General features: G+C 58.0%; 1 pseudogene and 1 gene segment (V, D, J or C); both read left to right on the top strand.

Annotated features, from left to right (window-relative positions):
- The first annotated feature begins 1,856 nt into the window (after window positions 1–1,856).
- LOC128933584 (immunoglobulin heavy variable 3-23-like) lies at window positions 1,857–5,622 on the top strand (annotated as a pseudogene).
- A 2,596-nt stretch (window positions 5,623–8,218) lies between these two features.
- Window positions 8,219–11,567, top strand: LOC128933583 (immunoglobulin heavy variable 3-23-like). The segment is given in 3 exon segments: window positions 8,219–8,260; window positions 10,427–10,501; window positions 11,199–11,567. Coding segments are annotated over 3 exon segments (486 nt in total).
- Window positions 11,568–17,989: the final 6,422 nt, after the last annotated feature.

Below are 17,989 nucleotides of genomic sequence, written 5' to 3'. Positions count from 1 at the left end.
GGTGAGAACTGGGGCCGAGGAAGAGCTAGGTTGGGATCAATGGTCAAGGGCTGGGTGTGGGCTGGGGGCTTGGGGGAAGGGTCTGGGACACGGGGATGGGGGGGGGGGGGGGAACACGGAGATGGGGACACCTTGGGCATTGTCACTACGACCAGCACTTTCAGCCCAATGAGCACCAGCACCCTTGGCACAGAAATAGGTTGCGGAATCCTCGTCCTTGAGGCTGTTCATGGTCAGCGTCACCGAGCTCTACCCGTTGTCCCTGGAGATCGTGAACCGGCCCTTGACCGACGGCACATAGCGGGTGTCTCCACCATGGCCCCAGATGCCTGCGAGCCACTCCAACCCCTGCCCGGGTGTCTGGCGAATCCAGTACATGGAGAAACTCCCTAAACTGAACCCGGTCCCTCACAAAAGGAGGCGCAGGGATCCCCTGGGGGGCTGGAGGTCCCCTCTGGACTCCAGCAGGGTCACGGCCTCTTCCCCATCCTCAAACCTTCACCAGTTTTGCCCCAAATTCCGTTTGTCTGGCCCCAATTCTCCAACAGAGGATTCCAGTATTGTAAAGTGCCTTCAACCCAGAAATTAGCCCCAATCCACCCATTAATAAATTCCACAGCTCCACCCGACTTTTGCATAGCCCCGTGCCCATCTCCCCTTTGTCCCGCAGGGCTCCGGGCGGCCGTGACCCTGCTGGAGTGCGGGGCGGACATCCAGCAACCCAGGGGGTCCCTGACGTTGCTGTGCCGAGGGTCCGGGTTCAATTTTGGGAGGTATGGATTGTACTGGATCCGCCAGAGACCTGGGCAGGGTTTGCAGGTCGCAGTCATCTACAATACTGGTGGCACCACCTACTACAATCCATCGCTCAAGGGCCGGTTCACGATCTCCAGCGACACCGGGCAGAGCTCGGTGACGCTGACCATGAACAACCTCAAGGATGAGGATTCCGGATCCTATTTCTGCGCCAAGGGTGCTTACAGTTGTTGTGCTGCTTCTGATGCTGATGTTGGTGATGGTGTCCTTACCTCTGTTCCTGTATCCGTTCCCCAGATCATTCCCTCCAACCCCAGACCCCACTCCTGACCCTGTGTCCCAACCCTGCCCTGTTCTGGCCCCAAATCTCAGCTCCTGGCCCCAGATCTCAGCTCCTGGCTCTCCGGATCCTGTTTGTGCGGGAAATCTCCTAGTAGCGGTGGCGCTTATGCTGATGGTTATATTGAGAGTGCCGACCATGGCCCCATCCCCAACCCGCATTAGGAGCAGCACCGTAACCATCAGCATCCTTGGCACAGAAATAGGATCCGGAATCCTCGTCCTTGAGGTTGTTCATGGTAAGCGTCAGCGAGCTCTGCCCGTTGTCCTTGAAGATCCTGAAATGACCCTTGAACGATGGCGCGTAGTAGGTGGCACCATTGCTCCAGATCGCTGAGATCCACTCCAGCCCCTGCCCAGGTCTCTGGCACATCCAGCCCATCCTAAAACTGCTGAAACTGAACCCAGACCCTCGGCAGAGGAGACTGGAGGTGTCCCCGGACTCCAGAAGGGTCACGGCCACTCCCCGAACCCCAACCCTTCCCCCGTTTAGCCCCAAATTCCCTTTGTCTGGGCTCAAATATTGTACAGAGGTTTCCATAATTGTACAGTACCTTAAACCCTGCAATTAGCCCCAATCGACCCATTTTTACTTTGACAGCTCCACCTGGCTTTTGCATCGCCCCATCCCCATCTCCCCTTTGTCCCGCAGGGCTCCGGGCGGCCGTGACCCTGCTGGAGTGCGGGGGGGACCTCCAGCCCCCCAGGGGTCCCTGACATTGCTCTGCATTGGCTGTGGGTTCACTCTGGCCAATCACGACATGTTCTGGATCCGCCAGAGACCCGGACAGGGGCTGCAGTTGGTCGCCCACATCACCTACAATGGAGGCTACACCATCTACAGTCTGTCGGTGCAGGGCCGGTTCACGATCTCCAGGGACAACGGGCAGAGCTCGGTGACGCTGACCATGAACAACCTCAAGGACGAGGATTCCGGATCCTATTTCTGTGCCAGATGTCATAAATATTCAGGCACTGATTATGTTTTTATTGATGACACCGGCAGAGATCCCACACTCATTATGGGTAACAAATATCTCCAGTCCCCAGCGATCCTTCCCACAAACTCCAGCCCTTCTCAAATCTTGATCATTTCCCCCCAAACTCTACCCCTGCTGCCCCTACTCTAGAATTTCCTGCAATTTTGCCCATTTCACCCCAATCTCCCTCAGCTCCCGGGCCCTGATTGGAGGAGGCCTGAACTGGAGGCCAGGGGTGAAGGTTTGGGGCCAATGGTTGAGTTTTGGGGCAGGAGCAGGGGAGGGTCTGGGGTCAGTGCTGACCATTGGGGCAAATAAGGGAGATTTGGGATAAAGGGTCAAGGGCTGGGGTTCGGGACAAGGGTCTGGGAGTGGGGACAGGGGGGGCTCAGACAGGGGTGGTGCCACCACTGGCACGGTCAATATAAGCAGCAGCCGCACCACCACCAGCACCACTTTCTTTGGCACCGAAATAGGTGGCGGAATCCTCGTCCTTGAGGTTGTTCATGGCCAGCGTCACCGAGCTCTGCCCGTTGTCCCTGGAGATCCTGAACCGGCCCTTGACTGACGGCGTGTGGTAGGTGCTGGAACCAGAAGGGCTGCTGATCCCCGCGAGCCACTCCAGCCCCTGCCCGGGTCTCTGGCGGATCCATTGCATGGGAAAACTGCTGAAACTGAACCCGGACCCTCGGCAGAGGAGGCACAGGGAACCCCCAGGGGGCTGGAGTTCCCCCCCACACTCCAGCAGGGTCACGGCCGCCCGGAGCCCTGCGGGACAAAGGGGAGAAGTATGCAGAGCTTTGTGGACAGCTGGTTGGCTGTTAAAGGTCACGTCGACATAATGCCGCTGGTTAAGCTTGAAGGGGAAAAGTACAGGAGCCAGCAGCCAGTGTCCAATGACAGGCAAGGACATTGTGCCCTCTGTGGAGCAGCAGGATAGGGGAGAGCATCTTTGGCCGGAATACGAAGAGAAGTTTAAATAAAATATCCACAAGAATGCAGAAGGAGGCGCAGTTGGCTGATGAGTAACCGACCAATGGTGAGCTCGCCTTTGCAATACGCATGAGCCTCATTAACACCGATATAAAGATCTGTTCCTATTAATAAAGTTCGAGATTTGCTGATCACTTATATAGCGTGCTGCATTTCTCCTGCCCATCCCAACAGAGATGGGGACGGCCAAAGCTCAAACCTTGACCCCAAAATCCCAGCTATTGGCCCCAGGTTGTTACAATTTGTCCTTCTCCTCCTGGTCACCCTCCCAGGTGGGTCTCATCCCTTTTTCCAGCTTGCCACACCCACTGCAGGCCCACAGCCAATCAGGTTTCTCATCGCGATCTCCCCTTTGTCCCGCAGGGCTCTGGGTGGCCGTGACCCTGCTGGAGTGCGGGGGGGACCTCCAGCCCCCCGGGGAGTCCCTGCGCCTCCTCTGCCGAGGCTCCGGGTTCAGTTTTGGGAGTTACCCCATGTACTGGGTCCGCCAGAGACCCGGGCAGGGGCTGGAGTGGCTCACGAGCATCTACAGCAATGGTGGCACCACCTACTACGCGCATCGGTCAATCGCCGGTTCACGATCTCCAGGGACAATGGGCAGAGCTCGGTGACGCTGACCATGAACAACCTCAAGGACGAGGATTCTGGGTCCTATTTCTGTGCCAAGGGTGCTGATGCTTATAGCTGGAATGCTGCTGCTTATGGTGAAGACCCCAGTGGTGGATCCACGCCCCCATATCAGTGTCCCCACCTGTCCCCAAATCCCCAACAATTCCCCCAATCCTCAGCCCTAGGCCCATCCCCTTCTGGAGGTCTCTGTCCCACTCCCCACTGGGACGGGATTCTGGGGACCCCTCTGGAGCCGTTTGGTTTCCCACCATCGCTCTCCTCACTGGGCCGTGGCCATGGGGAGGTGCCGGCGGGGTCACGGCCCCGGCAGCACACACAGAGCTCGATGGCACAGCTCACCGCAAGAGGTTTGTGGCCAATCGCAGAAAGCAAGGGCAGATTGACACGGTGGGGCCAGATCGGGACATCCCCGTCAGTTTTGGGGAATTTGGTTGGGACGTGGAGCCCAGAGCTGAGGTTTGGGGCCAAGAGCTGAGATTGGGGCAAAACCAGTTCAGAGCTGGGACACAGGGACAGGAATGGGGTCAGGGGCAGGGGATTGGGGGAAGGGTCTGGGGAACGGGGACAGGGGGGGACACAGGGACAGGGATGGGGACAATACCACAGGCGTCTCTAGCAGCAGCATTGTTATAATAACCCTTGGCACAGAAATAGGATCCAGAATCCTCGTCCTTGAGGTTGTTCATGGTCAGCGTCACCGAGCTCTGCCCGATGTCCCTGGAGATCGTGAACCGGCCCTTGACCGACGGTGCATAGAAGGTGAAACCACCAGTGTTATCGATTCCTGCGAGCCACTCCAGCCCCTGCCCAGGCCTCTGTCGAGCCCAGCTCATGGACTGACGCCCGAAATTGAACCCAGATGCGCGGCACAGCAACGTCAGGGACCCCCCGGGGGGCTGGAGGTCCCCCCGCACTCCAGCAGGGTCACGGCCGCCCGGAGCCCTGAGGGACAAAGGGGAGATGGGGATGGGGAAAAAAATCAAGCAAAATGTTGATTCTTGCACACAGACCCTGATGTTGGCCACAAATTGGGACCCTTGGACCTCCCCATCCTCTTCCTGCAGCACCTGCTGGCCCTCCCAGGTGGATCCCACACCCTTTTTCTGGAATGGCAGTGCCCACTTTGACCGCACAGCCAATCCATCCCCTCATCCCCATCTCCCCTTTTTCCCGCAGGGCTCCGGTCGGCTGTGACCCTGCTGGAGTCCGGGAGGGAACTCCAGCCCCCCGGGGGGTCCCTGCGCCTCCTCTGCCGAGGGTCCGGGTTCAGTTTTGGCAGTTCTGACATGCACTGGATCCGCCAGAGCCCCGGGCAGGGGCTGCAATTCCTGGCAGGGATCAGCAGCAGTGGCAGCACCAAATACTCACCGTCGGTGCAGGGTCGGTTCAGGATCTCCAGGGACAACAGGCAGAGCTCGGTGACGCTGACCATGAACAACCTCAAGGACGAGGATTCCGGATCCTATTTCTGTGCCAAACATTTTGGTGCTTGGGCTGGTTTTGGTGCTCATGGTTTTGGCCTCCATCCGACCCCCATGGCTGGGACCCCACCTTTGCTCCTCCCCAGGTCGTCCCTTCAACGCTCCACCCCTTACTCTATTCTTCAGGGTTTGTTCTCATTCTCCAAAACTGTGTGTCCAAATTCACAGAATTCACACAATTCACACAACTCACAGAATTCACAGGTTGGAAGACACCTTCAAGACCCTTAAGTCCAACGCAGCCCCAGCTGCTCATCTCTGGGACCCAGGGCGACCTCCAGGCTTTGTTGAGCTCACCCATGGTTGGTGATTCCACCCCCTCCCCGGGGCAAACCAATCCAATTCCTTTTGACTCTTTTAATGAAAAACTTTTTCCTGATTTCCAACTGAAATTTCCCCCAGGTCCGGCCCAACCTGAGGGGCCGGAGCTGGGCACAGCCTAGGAGGTGTCGCCTTACCTGTGCCAGGCAAAAAGGCCGAATGACCTTCCTGTCCATGCCGCTCCTTGGGGCCAAGATTTGGGGCCAGGAGCTGAGATTTGGGGCCAGAGCAGGACAAGGTTGGGACAAAGGGTCAGGAGTGGGGTCTGGGGTTGGGAATTGGGGAGATGGGGGTCCCCAATAGCTGCTCAATAGCATCAACACTATAACCACCACCACGAGCATCAGGACGTTTGGAGCAGAAAAAGGATCCGGAATCCTCGTCCTTGAGGTTGTTCATGGTCAGCGTCACCAAGCTCTGCCCCTTGTCCCTGGAGATCGTGACCCAGCCCTTGACCGATGGCGCGTACCAGGTGCTGCCACTACCGTTGATCACTCCAATGTATTCCAGCCCCTGCCCAGGTCTCTGGCGGATCCAGAAGAGGGTGAAACTGCAAAAACTGAACCCGGACCCTCGGCAGAGGAGGCGCAGGGACCCCGCGGGGGACTGAAGGTGCCCCCCGCACTCCAGCAGGTTCACGGCTGCCTGGATCCCTGCGGGACAAAGGGGAGATGGGGATGAGGCAAAAGCTCAAACCTTGACCCAAATCCTGACTCTTGGCCCCAAATTGGGACCCTTATAGTTCATCACCCTCCTCACAGCTAGGACTCGATACTTTATCAAGCTTGACCCTCCCAGTTTGCGGCCCTGAAACAATCAGGTTTCCCATCCCAATCTCCCCTTTATCCCGCAGGGCTCCGGGCGGCCGTGACCCTGCTGGAGTGCGGGGGGGACCTCCAGTCCCTCGGGGGGTCCCTGACGTTGCTGTGCCGAGGGTCCAGGTTCAGTTTTGGGGGTCACTCCATGCTCTGGATACGCCAGAGCCCCGGGCAGGGGCTGGAATGGCTCGCGGGGATCCACAGATCTGGGGGTTTCTCCTACTATGCCCCATCGGTCAAGGGCCGGTTCAGGATCTCCAGGGACAATGGGCAGAACTTCACAGCCCTGACCATGATCGACCTGCAGGACGAGGATTCCGGATCCTATTTCTGTGCCAAAGCCGCTGGGGCGGATGGCGATGACCATGATGCCAATGCTATTGACTCCACCCCCATCGTTGTGTCCCCAAATGTCCCCATTCCCCAGACCCTCCTCCAAATCCACGCCCTCGTCCCCACACTCGGTGACTGAATTCGTGTCCCCAGCCCCAGGCCCAGCGCTGACTTTTGGGGCAGAGTTAGGGGGAAGATCAACGGCCAAGGGTTGGGGTTTGGGGCCGGAGATGGGAAAGGGAAATGGAGAAATGGTCACGGGCGGGGTCAGGGGCTGGGAGCTGGGGAAGGGTCTGGGGAATGGGGACAGGGGGGGACAAAGCAATGGGGAAGGGGTCAATACAGCAGGCACCGTTATCACCAGCATAAGCAGGAAAACCCTTGGCACAGAAATAGGATCCGGAATCCTCGTCCTTGAGGTTGTTCATAGTCAGCGTCACCGAGCTCTGCCCGTTGTCCCCGGAGATCCTGACCCGGCCCCTGAACGATGGCGCGTAGTCGGTGCTGCCACTGCTATGGATCCCCGCGACGTATTCCAAACCCTTCCCGGGTCTCTGGTGGACACAGCTCATTCCAAAACTCCCGAAACTGAACCCGGACCCTCGGCAGAGGAGGCGCAGGGAACCCCCAGGGGCTGGAGGTCCCCCCTGCACTCCAGCAGGGTCACGGCTTCCCAGAGGCCTGCGGGACAAAGGGGAGATGGGGATGAGGACCCTGATTGGTCCAGGGCCACAAACTGGGAGGGGAAAGCTTTGGAGGAGGATGATGAACTCCAAGGGTCCCAGTTTGGGGCAAAGGGTCAGGATTTGGTTCAAGGGTTGAGCTTTGGCCCCATCCCCATCTTCCCTTTGTCCCGCAGGGCTCCGGGCAGCCGTGACCCTGCTGTAGTGCGGGGGGGACCTCCAGCCCCCCGGGTGGTCCCTTCACCTCCTCAGCCGAGGGTCCGGGTTCGATTTCGGGAGTTATGGAATGTTCTGGATCTGCTAGAAAACCTGGCAAGGTTTGGAATACATCGCTAGTATCAGCAGCAGTGGTGGCCGCACCAGCTACGCACCTTCAGTCAAGGGCGGTTCAGGATCTCCAGGGACAACGGGCAGAGCTCGGTGACGCTGACCATGAACAACCTCAAGGACGAGGGTTCCGGATCCCATTTCTGTGACAAATGTTATGATGCTGGTTGCTATGATGGTTATGCTGGTGCTGGACATTTTGACCCCATCCCCATCTCCTAATCCCCCCCTGTCCCCGCTCCCCAGACCCTTCCCCCAAACCCCCAGCCCACACCCAGCCCTTGACCATTGATCCCAACCTTGCTCTGCCTAAGCCCCAATTCTCACTCGCTGACCCCAAACCACAACTCCTGACGCCAAATCTCCACTTTGTGCCCCAAAACTTTGCTCTGAAGGTCGGGGTTTGAGGTCCAGGGTCCCGATTTGGAGACAAAGCTTGAGGATTTATGTCAGCAGCTGTTGCTGGGACCCAGAGTGGGGATATGGGGCAGAATCGGGCGATTTTGGTGCAAACTTAGTTGGATTTGGGGCAGAACCAGTTTGGGGGTTTTGGCTCCATGGTTGGTGTTGTGGAACAGGGGGAGATCTGGGACAAAAGGGTAAGAATGTGGTGAAGGGCTAAGACCTAGGGGAAGGGTCTGGGGATTGGACACAGGTGAGGGCACTGAGATTTGGGCTTGGATCCACTATGGGTGTCATCTAAATTAGCACCAGGACCCACATTATCAGCATAAGCATGTTTGGCACAGAAATAGGATCCGGAATCCTCGTCCTTGAGGTTGTTCATGGTCAGCGTCACCGAGCTCTGCCCATTGTCCCTGGAGATCGTGAACCGGCCCTTGACCGATGGCACTTAGACGGTGTTGGAACCACTGCTGCTGATCCTGGCGAGCCACTCCAGCCCCTGCCTGGGTCTCTGACGGATCCAAAGCATGTGACAACTCCCAAAATCGAACCCGGACCCTGGGCACAGCAACATCAGGAACTCCCCGGTGTCTGGAGGTCCCCCCGGACTCCAGCAGGGTCACGGCCGCCCGGAGCCCTGCGGGACAAAGGGGAGATGGGAATGAGGCCAAAGCTAAAACATTGGCCCCACCATTATTAATTTTGCCCTCAAATTTAACATTTTTTCCTTTTCCTCCTGCTCATGGTATCTAGCCTATGTGGGTGCACCCCATTTTCCCAGCTGTCTACGCCCACTTTGAGGCCCTCAGCCAATCAGGTTTCTCATCCCCATTCCCCCTTTGTCCCGCAGGGCTCTGGGCAGCCGTGACCCTGCTGGAGTGCGGGGGGGACCTCCAGCCCCCCGGGGGGTCCCTGCGCCTTTTCTGCCGAGGGTCCGGATTCAGTTTCGGCAGTTTTGCCATGCAGTGGGTGCGCCAGAGACCCGGGCAGGGGCTGGAATTCGTCGCCTACATCAGGGGCGATGGTTCCAGCACCTGGTACGCACCGTCGGACAAGGGCCGGTTCAGGATCTCCAGGGACAACGGGTAGAGCTCGGTGACGCTGACCATGAACAACCTCAAGTTCGAGGATTCCGGATCCCATTTCTGTGCCAAAGCTGCTGGTGCTGCTTGGGCTGCTGCTGCTGCTTATATTGTCCGTGCCGGTGGTGGCAGCGCCCTTGCCTGAGCCCTTCTTGTCCCCAAATCTCAGAACTTTTACCCAAATCTCAGCCCTTGACCTCATTCTTACCCCTTGGTCCTGGTCTCCCCCATTTCCCCCAATAGTGACCAAAGACCTAAAATGCCCAAACCGGTTCTGCCAAAAACCCTCCTGCTTTGGCACCAAAACACACCAGATTCTGCCCCAAATCCCCACTCTGGGCTCCCAGCCATAGCCGCTGGCCCAAACCTCACCCACTGTCCTCAAATCTCGGCCCTTTGGGCACTTTTGGGGCACGAGGGGGAGATTTGGAGACAGGAGTTGAGTTTGGGGCCAGAGCCAGGGCACGGTTTGGGGCCACTGGGCAGCATTGGGGCAAAGGGGGCGGGGCTGGGACAAAGGGTCAGGGGTGGCACAGGGGGGTTTGGGGAAGGGTCTGGGAAAAGCAGGGGACAGGGACGGGGCTGAAACCCCAAACAGCAACCCAACCACCAGGAGTGAAACCAATGGCATGGGCGGCATTCCAGCCACCATAGGAATATTTGGCACAGAAATAGATGGCGGAATCCTCGTCCTTGAGGTTGTTCATGATCAGCATCACCGAGCTCTGCCCGTTGTCCCCGGAGATCGTGACCCGGCCCTTGACCGAATCTCCATAGTGGGTGGTGCCACCAGTGCATATCTGTGCTATGAACTCCAGCCCCTGCCTGCGTCTCTGCCGATACCAGCCCAACCCAAAACTGCCGAAACTGAACCCAGACCCTCAGCAGAGGAGGATCAGGGACCCCCCGGAGGGCTGGAGGTCCCCCCCACACTCCAGCAGGGTCACGACCGCCCGGAGCCTTGCGGGACAAAGGGGATGGAAAAGCTCAACCGTTGATCCAAATCCTGGCTCTTGGCCCCACATTGGGTCCCTTGGAGTTCATCATCCTCCTCCCAGGAGGGTCCAGTCCCTTTCTCCAGGTTGCCACACCTGCTTTGAGGCCCTCGACCAATCAGGTTTCCCATCCCCATCTCCCCTTTGTCCCGCAGGGCTCCGGGCGGCCGTGACCCTGCTGGAGTGCGGGTGGGACCTCCAGCCCCCCGGGGGGTCCCTGATCCTCCTCTGCCTGGGGTCTGGGTTTGATTTTGACAAATTTAACCTGTTCTGGATCCGGCAGAGACCCGGGCATGGGCTAGAATTCATCGCCAGCATCTACTGCGGCAGTGGGGGTTACACCTTCTACGCGGATTCGGTGCAGGGCCGGTTCACGATCTCCAGGGACAACAGGCAGAACTCCATGTCCCTGACCATGACCAACCTCAAGGACGAGGATTCTGGATCCTATTTCTGCGCCAGATCTGCTCCTGGTTACTATAACTATGGTTCTGGTTATACTGACAGTGAAGGTCACCCCATCTCCAACCAGCATTAGGAGCAGCACCATAACCATCAGCATCCTTGGCACAGAAATAGGATCCGGAATCCTCGTCCTTGAGGTTTTTCATGGTCAGCGTCACCGAGCTCTGCCTGTTGTCCCTGGAGATCGTGAACCGACCCTGCACCGACGGCGCGTTGGAGGTGGCACCATTGCTCCAGATCGCTGCAATCCACTCCAGCCCTGCCCGGGTCTCTGGCGCATCCAGCCCATCCCAAAATTGGCCAAAATCGAACCTGGACCCTCGGCAGAGGAGGCGTAGGGACCCCCCGGGGGCCTGGAGGTCCCCCCCGCACACCAGCAGGGTCACGGCTGCACCCCCATGCCCTAACCCTTACCGGTTTTGCCCCAAATTCCCTTTGTTTGTCACCAAACATCCAACAGAGGTATCCTGAATGGTAAAGTGCCTTAAACCCTGCAATTAGCCCCAATCCACCCATTAATTACTTGGACACCTCTGCCTGACTTTTGCATCGCCTCATCCCCATCTCCCCTTTGTCCCGCAGGGCTCCGGGTGGCCGTGACCCTGCTGGAGTTCGGGGGGGACCTCCAGCCCCCCGGAGGGTCCCTGACGTTTTTGTGCCGAGGGTGCGGGTTCCATTTTGGCAATTTTGGGATGCCCTGGATCCGCCATAGACCCGGGCAGGGGCTGCAGTGGGTCGGAACCATCACCAGCAGTGGTGGCGTCACCTGGTACGCGGATTCCGTCAAGGGCCGGTTCAGGATCTCCAGGGACAACGGGCAGAGCTCGGTGACGCTGACCATGAACAACCTCAAGGACGAGGATTCTGGATCCTATTTCTGCGCCAAGGACACCGATTGTCACGGTGCTTATGCTGATGCTGTTTGGGGAGGATGGAACAGGAAAGACTTATCAATGTGATTGCCTGGCAAAAGATTTTGAGAATATGGAAACCATCAGCAAGGTGGAAATGAAAGCAAGCTTTGAGATCCCTCTGTTACTGAACAACAGGAAAACAATGGCGTGGCCGGCTGTAGGTGATCCCTTTTGATGGAACAACACCCTCTACTTGCAGACAGCTCCAAGGGTCACAGCAGACCCTACAGCTCGGCAGAAGGGCCCAAAGTGTAGTTTTTAGGGTTTAAAGTTACCCTAAAGAGGAGTTTTTAGGGTTTAATATGTACTAGAGTATGGTAATGAAACGATTCTTATAGGCTGTGTGTAAATGCTGTAGGGTTTGTATATTGGACCAGATTGGTCACTGAGAATTAGAATATTCTACAGAGAAGAAGATTTATTTTATTGTGGTGGGAACCTCACTCTCTTACCCTTTTATGCTCTTAGTGTTTTATGTTCTTACCCTTTTACACTCCTACCATTTTATTCACTGACTCTTTCACTCTCTTACCCTTTTTATTCTCTCACCCTTTCACTCATTTACCTTTTTTACTCTCTTACTCTCTCACCCTCTCATCCTCTCTCCCCTCTCTTCTCTCAGCCCTGCTCCAGCTGTGCCTGGCAGCTCCCAGCAGGGCCCTGCAGTTCGTCCTTTGCAATAAACCCCAAATGCCACAACCTGGCTGCAGAGATCCCTCGTGTCCGTCCGTCTGTCCCGACCGTCCTGAGCCCTGATGGTCCAACAGTGCTGGTCGGGGGTGGGGCCATACCGGGCACATCAATAGCACCAGCACCATAAGTACCACCAGTATAAGCAAATATCCCACAGAAATAGGATCCGGAATCCTCGTCCTTGAGGTTGTTCATGATCAGCGTCACCGAGCTCTGCCCGTTGTCCCTGGAGATCCTGAACCAACCCTTGACCGATGGCGCGTAGTAGATGTAACGTCCTTTGATGTTGATACTCGCGAGCCACTCCAGCCCCTGCCCGGGTCTCTGGCGGACCCAATACATTTCAAAATACCCGAAATCGAACCTGGACCCTCGGCAGAAGAGGCGCAGGGACCCCCCGGGGGGTTGGAGGTCCCCCCCCCAACTCCAGCAGGGTCACGGCCGCCCGGAGCCCTGCGGGACAAAGGGGAGATGAAGATGATGGGATGGATTGTCTGTGGACCCAAAGTGGGCACCGCCATGCAGGAAAAAGAGTGTGCGATCCACCTGGGAGGGCCAGCAGGTGCCGCAGGAGGAGTATGGTGAACTCCAAGGGTCCCAGTTTGTGGCCAAGAGTCAGGATTTGGGTCAAGGGTTGAGCTTTGGCCTCATCCCCATCTCCCCTTTGTCCCGCAGGGCTCCAGGAGGCCGTGACCCTGCTGGAGTGCGGGGGGTACCTCCAGCCCCCCGTGGGGTCCCTGCGCCGCCTCTGCCGAGCGTCCGGGTTCAGTTTCGGGGCTCACTCCATCACCTGGACCCGCCAGAGGCCCGGGCAGGTGCTGGAATGGCTGGCGCTGATCGACGCTAGCGGTGCCCACGCCTGGTACGCTCCATCGGTGCAGGGCCAGTTCAGGATCTCCAGGGACAATGGGCAGAGCTCAGTGACGCTGACCATGAACAACCTCAAGGACGACGATTCCGGATCCTATTTCTGTGCCAAACGTGACAATGGTTATGCTGGTGGTGATGCTGCTGCTCTTTTTGCTGTCATTTCTAGTGGTGACCCTGATGGTCACCAAATTTCTCCAATCACAGAGATCCTTCCCCTATATCCCAGCTTTTAGACTCAAATCCTCCCCATTTTTCCCTAAACTCCACCCCAGCTTCCACAACTCATGATTTTCCCCCCAGTTTTGCCCATTTCCCCCAAATCTCGCACTTCCCCTCACCCTGGGGCTGTTTGTCCAGAACCATCCCCCAAACCTCGGCCTTTCACCCCAGATTTCTGGTCCATTCCCTTGTGACCGGGGGCCTGAAAATCCCTCTGGAGCAGCCACAAATCTGCACCCCTGGCCCAAAACCCACGCTGCGGGCACCGAAACGGGAGGGTTTGGCACAACAATTGGCACCAAGGGTGAAGGGGTGGGGCCGAGAGTTGGGAGTTTGGGGGAGAATGGGGGAGATTTGGGGCAGAGCCAGTTCAGGGCTGGGACACGGGGACAGGAATTGGGTCAGGGGCAGGGGACTGGGGGAAGGGCCTGGGGAATGGGGACAAGGGAGGGGAACCTGGGGGCATGGACAGGGCGACACGATAAGCAGCAGCCTGATTTTGGTAACCACTATCAGCACCCTTGGCACAGAAATAGGATCCGGAATCCTCGTCCTTGAGGCTGTTCATGGTCAGCGTCACCGAGCTCTACCCGTTGTCCCTGGAGGTCGTGAACCGGCCCTTGACGATGGCGCGTAGATGGTGTTGGAACCACTGCTGCTGATCCCTGCGAGCCACTCCAGCCCCTGCCCGGATCTCTGACGCACCCAGTACATGGTGAAACTGCTGAAACTGAACCCGGACCCTCGGCAGAGGAGGCACAGGGACCCCCTGGGGGGCTGGAGGTCCCCCCCGCACTCCAGCAGGGTCACGGCCACCCGGAGCCCTGCGGGACAAAGGGGAGATGGGGATGGGACCAAAGCTCAACCCTTTACCCAAGTCCTGACTCTGGGACCCAAACTGAGACCCTTGGAGTTCATCATCCTCCTCCCAGGTGGGTCCTGCCCCTTTTTCCACCTGGCTAAGCCCACTCTTAGGCCCTGAACGAATCAGGTTTCTCATCCCCATCTCCCCTTTGTCCCGCAGGGCTCCGGGCAGCCGTGACCCTGCTGGAGTGCGGGGGGGACCTCCAGCCCCCCGGGGTGTCCCTCCGCCTCCTCTGCTGAGGGTCCGGGTAAAGTTTTGGCGATTATGGAATGTTCTGGACCTGCCAGAGACCCCGGCAGGGGCTGGAATTCGTCGCAGGGATCTGGAGCAGTGGTTCCAACACCGGCTACGCGCCATCGGTCAAGGGCCGGCTCACGATCTCCAGGGACAATGGGAGGAGCTCGGTGAGGCTGACCATGAACAACCTCAAGGACGAGGATTCCGGATCCTATTTCTGCGCCAAATGTGCCGGCAGTAGTTGTGATTATGATGCTTTTGCTTTTGGTGATCATGGTGTTGGTGGCTGTGGTCCCAGGCCCTCTCCTCTCTGTGCCCAAGTACCACAGAATTCTCTGATCCCTCCCCAAATCCCAGCCTTTTCCCCCAAATCTCCGTCATTTTCACCTAACTTCTGCCATTGCTGCCCCAACTCTGCACTTCCCCTCAGTTTTTATCGTTTTTCCCTAATCTTAGAATTCTCCTCCTCACCCTTGGACAGTTTGCCCAGAACCATGCCCCCGTCAAACACCAAGCACAGAGCCAAAACCCCCAAACTGGTTCTGTCCCAAACCCACCTGCTTTGGCCCCAAAACTCGCCTGATTCTGCCCCAAATCCCCACTTTGGGCTCCCAGCCGCAGCCCTGACCCAAACCTCACCCGCTGTCCCCAAATCTCAGCCCTTTGGGCACTTTTGGGGCACGAGGTGGAGATTTGGGGCCGAGAGTTGAGTTTGGGGCCAGACCCAGGGCAGGGTTTTAGGCCAATGAGCAGCCTTGGGGCAAAGGGGGCGGGACTGGGGCAAAAGGTCAGGGGTGGAACAGGGGGGTTTGAGGAAGGGTCTGGGGACAGCTGGGGACGGGGATGGGGCTGAAACCCCAAACACCAACCCAACAACCGGGAGTGAAACCAATGCCATGGGCGGCATTCCAGCCACCATAAGAATCCTTGGTACGGAAATAGGATGCGGAATCCTCATCCTTGAGGTTGTTCATGGTCAGTGTCACCGAGCTCTGCCCGTTGTCCCTGGAGATCGTGACCCGGCCCTGCATAGTAGGTGTAGGAACCACCCCAGCTGAGCCCTGCAACCCATTCCAGCCCCAGCCCGGGTCTCTGGCGGATCCAGCCCATCCCAAAATTCCGGAAACTGAACCCGGACCCTCGGCAGAGGAGGCGCAGGGACCCCCCGGGGGGCTGGAGGTCCCCCCCGCACTCCAGCAGGGTCACGGCCGCCCGGAGCCCTGCGGGACAAAGGGGAGATGGGGATGAGGCCAAGGCTCAACCCTTGAACCTAAAATCCCAACTATTGGCCGCAGGTTGTGACAATTTGTTCTTCTCCTCCTGCTCCTCGTCACCCTCCCAGGTGGGTCTCATCCCTTATTCCAGCTGCCCACACCCACTAAGGGCCCACAGCCAATCAGGTTTCTCGTCCCATCTCCCCTTTGTCCCGCAGGGCTCCGGGCGGCCGTGACCCTGCTGGAGTGCGGAGGGGATCTCCAGCCCGCCGGTGGGGCTCTCCTCCTCCGTTGCCGAGCCTCTGGATTCGACTTTGGCAATTCTGGAATGGATTGGATCCGCCAGAGAACCGGGCAGGGGCTGCAAAGGGTCGCGGGAATCAACAAGGGCGGTTCCAGCACCGGCTACGTGCCATTGGTCAATGGCCAGTTCAGGATCTCCAGGGACAACGGGCAGAGCTTCATAACCCTGACCATGACCAACCTGCAGGACGAGGATTCCGGATCCTATTTCTGCACAAAAACTGTCGGTGCTGGTTGGGGTGCTGCTGTTTGACCCCATCCCCATCACTGCATCCCCACCTGTCCCCGTTCCCCAGCCCCTTGCCCAGCTCCCAGCCCCTGACCCGGCCCATGACCATTTCTCCATTTCCCTTTCCCCTCTCCGGCCCCAAACCCCAACCCTTGGCCATTGATCTTCCCCCAAACTCTGCCCCAAAGGTCAGCGCTGGGCCCGGGGCTGGGGACACGAATTCAGTCGCCGACAGTGGGGACGAGCGCTGGGATTTGGGGGGAGGGTCTGGGGTATGGGGACAATTAGGGATGCACAAAGGGGGCGGGGCTAAATGCTCCATAACCAGCACCAGCAGCATCACTGCGACCAGCAACAACAGCATTATAACTCTCAGGAGTTTTGGCACAGAAATAGGATCCGGAATCCTCGTCCTTGAGGTTGTTCATGGTCAGCGTCACTGAGCTCTGCCCGTTTTCCCTAGAGATGCTGTCTCGGCCACTGAACGACGACGGGTATCCGGTGTCTCCATCATAGTCAATCCCTGCAATGTATTCCAGGCCCTGCCCAGGCCGCTGGCGGATCCACATCAGACTGGCTCGTCCAAAACTGAACCCGGACCCTCGGCAGAGGAGGCGCAGGGAATCCCCAGGGGGGCTGGAGGTACCCCCCGCACTCCAGCAGGGTCACGGCCGCCCGGAGCACTGCGGGACAAAGGGAAGATGATGGAGATCAAAACTCTGATTCGTCAAGGGCCATCAAGTGGGTGTGGCTAGCTCGACAATGGGGTAGAATCCTCCTGGGAGGATGATGAACTCTAAAGATCCCAATTTAGGGCCAATAGTCAGGATTTGGGTCAAGGGTTGAGCTCTGGCCTCATCCCGATCTCCCCTTTGTCCCGCAGGACTCCGGGCGGCCGTGACCCTGCTGGAGTGCGGGGGTGACCTCCAGCCCCCCGGGGGGTCCCTGACGTTTCTGTGCCGAGGGTCCGGGTTCGATTTTGGGAATTTTGGACTGCTCTGGATGCGCCAGAGACCTGGGCAGGGGCTGGAATGGGTCTCCGGTATCAGGAACGATGTTGCTTACACCGCCTATGCGCCATCAGTGCAGGGTCGTTTCAGGATCTCCAGGGACAGCGGGCAGAGCTCGGTGACCATGAGCAACCTCAAGGACGAGGATTCCGGATCCTATTTCTGTGCCAAATCTGCTGCTGCTTGGAATTGGGGCGATGCTGCTGCTTATTGTGACTACGCCAGTTGTGGATCCAGCCCCGTCCCCAAGTACCCCCCAGTCCCCAACCCCAGACCCTTCCCCCAAACCTCAGCCATTGACCCAGCCCTTGACCCTTTCTCCCCATTTGCACCAATGGTCAGCACTGACCCCAAACCCTCCCCTGCTCCTGCTCCAGAGCTCAACCATTGGCCCCGAACCTTCGCCCCTGGCCTCCACTTCAGGTCTTGCTCTTTAAGAGTTCCCATTTCTGCCCGTGCCAGCTCAGCCAATGTGGACCCAGGGAGATGGGGGAGATTTGGCTGAAATGCCCAAAACTGGGGGAAAGTCGACAGTTGGTGCAGCTGGTGCAGACTTTGGGGGAAAATGGTGAAGATTTGAGGAGAAGATCTGTGATTTGGGGAAGGATCTGTGGGGATTGCAGACGTTTGGTGACCACCATGGGGGGTGGGACCACTGCCGGAATTGTCACTAAAGGCAGCAACACCACCACCAAAACTACTAGTAACTCATTTGGCACAGAAATCAGATCTGGAATCGTCGTCCTTGAGGTTGTTCACGGTCAGCTATTACAGCGACCTGATGAAGGTCTTCAGGGTGAGAGAAGTGGACGAGAATCTTGGTTCAT

Source organism: Melozone crissalis, unplaced genomic scaffold (assembly GCF_028551555.1).
Source record: "Melozone crissalis strain CALT ecotype California unplaced genomic scaffold, PUWL_Pcris_2 ptg000011l_1, whole genome shotgun sequence".
NCBI classification, from domain to species: Eukaryota; Metazoa; Chordata; class Aves; order Passeriformes; family Passerellidae; genus Melozone; species Melozone crissalis.
Note: the sequence above shows the minus strand (reverse complement) of the source record. Positions and strands in the feature narration are given on the sequence as shown.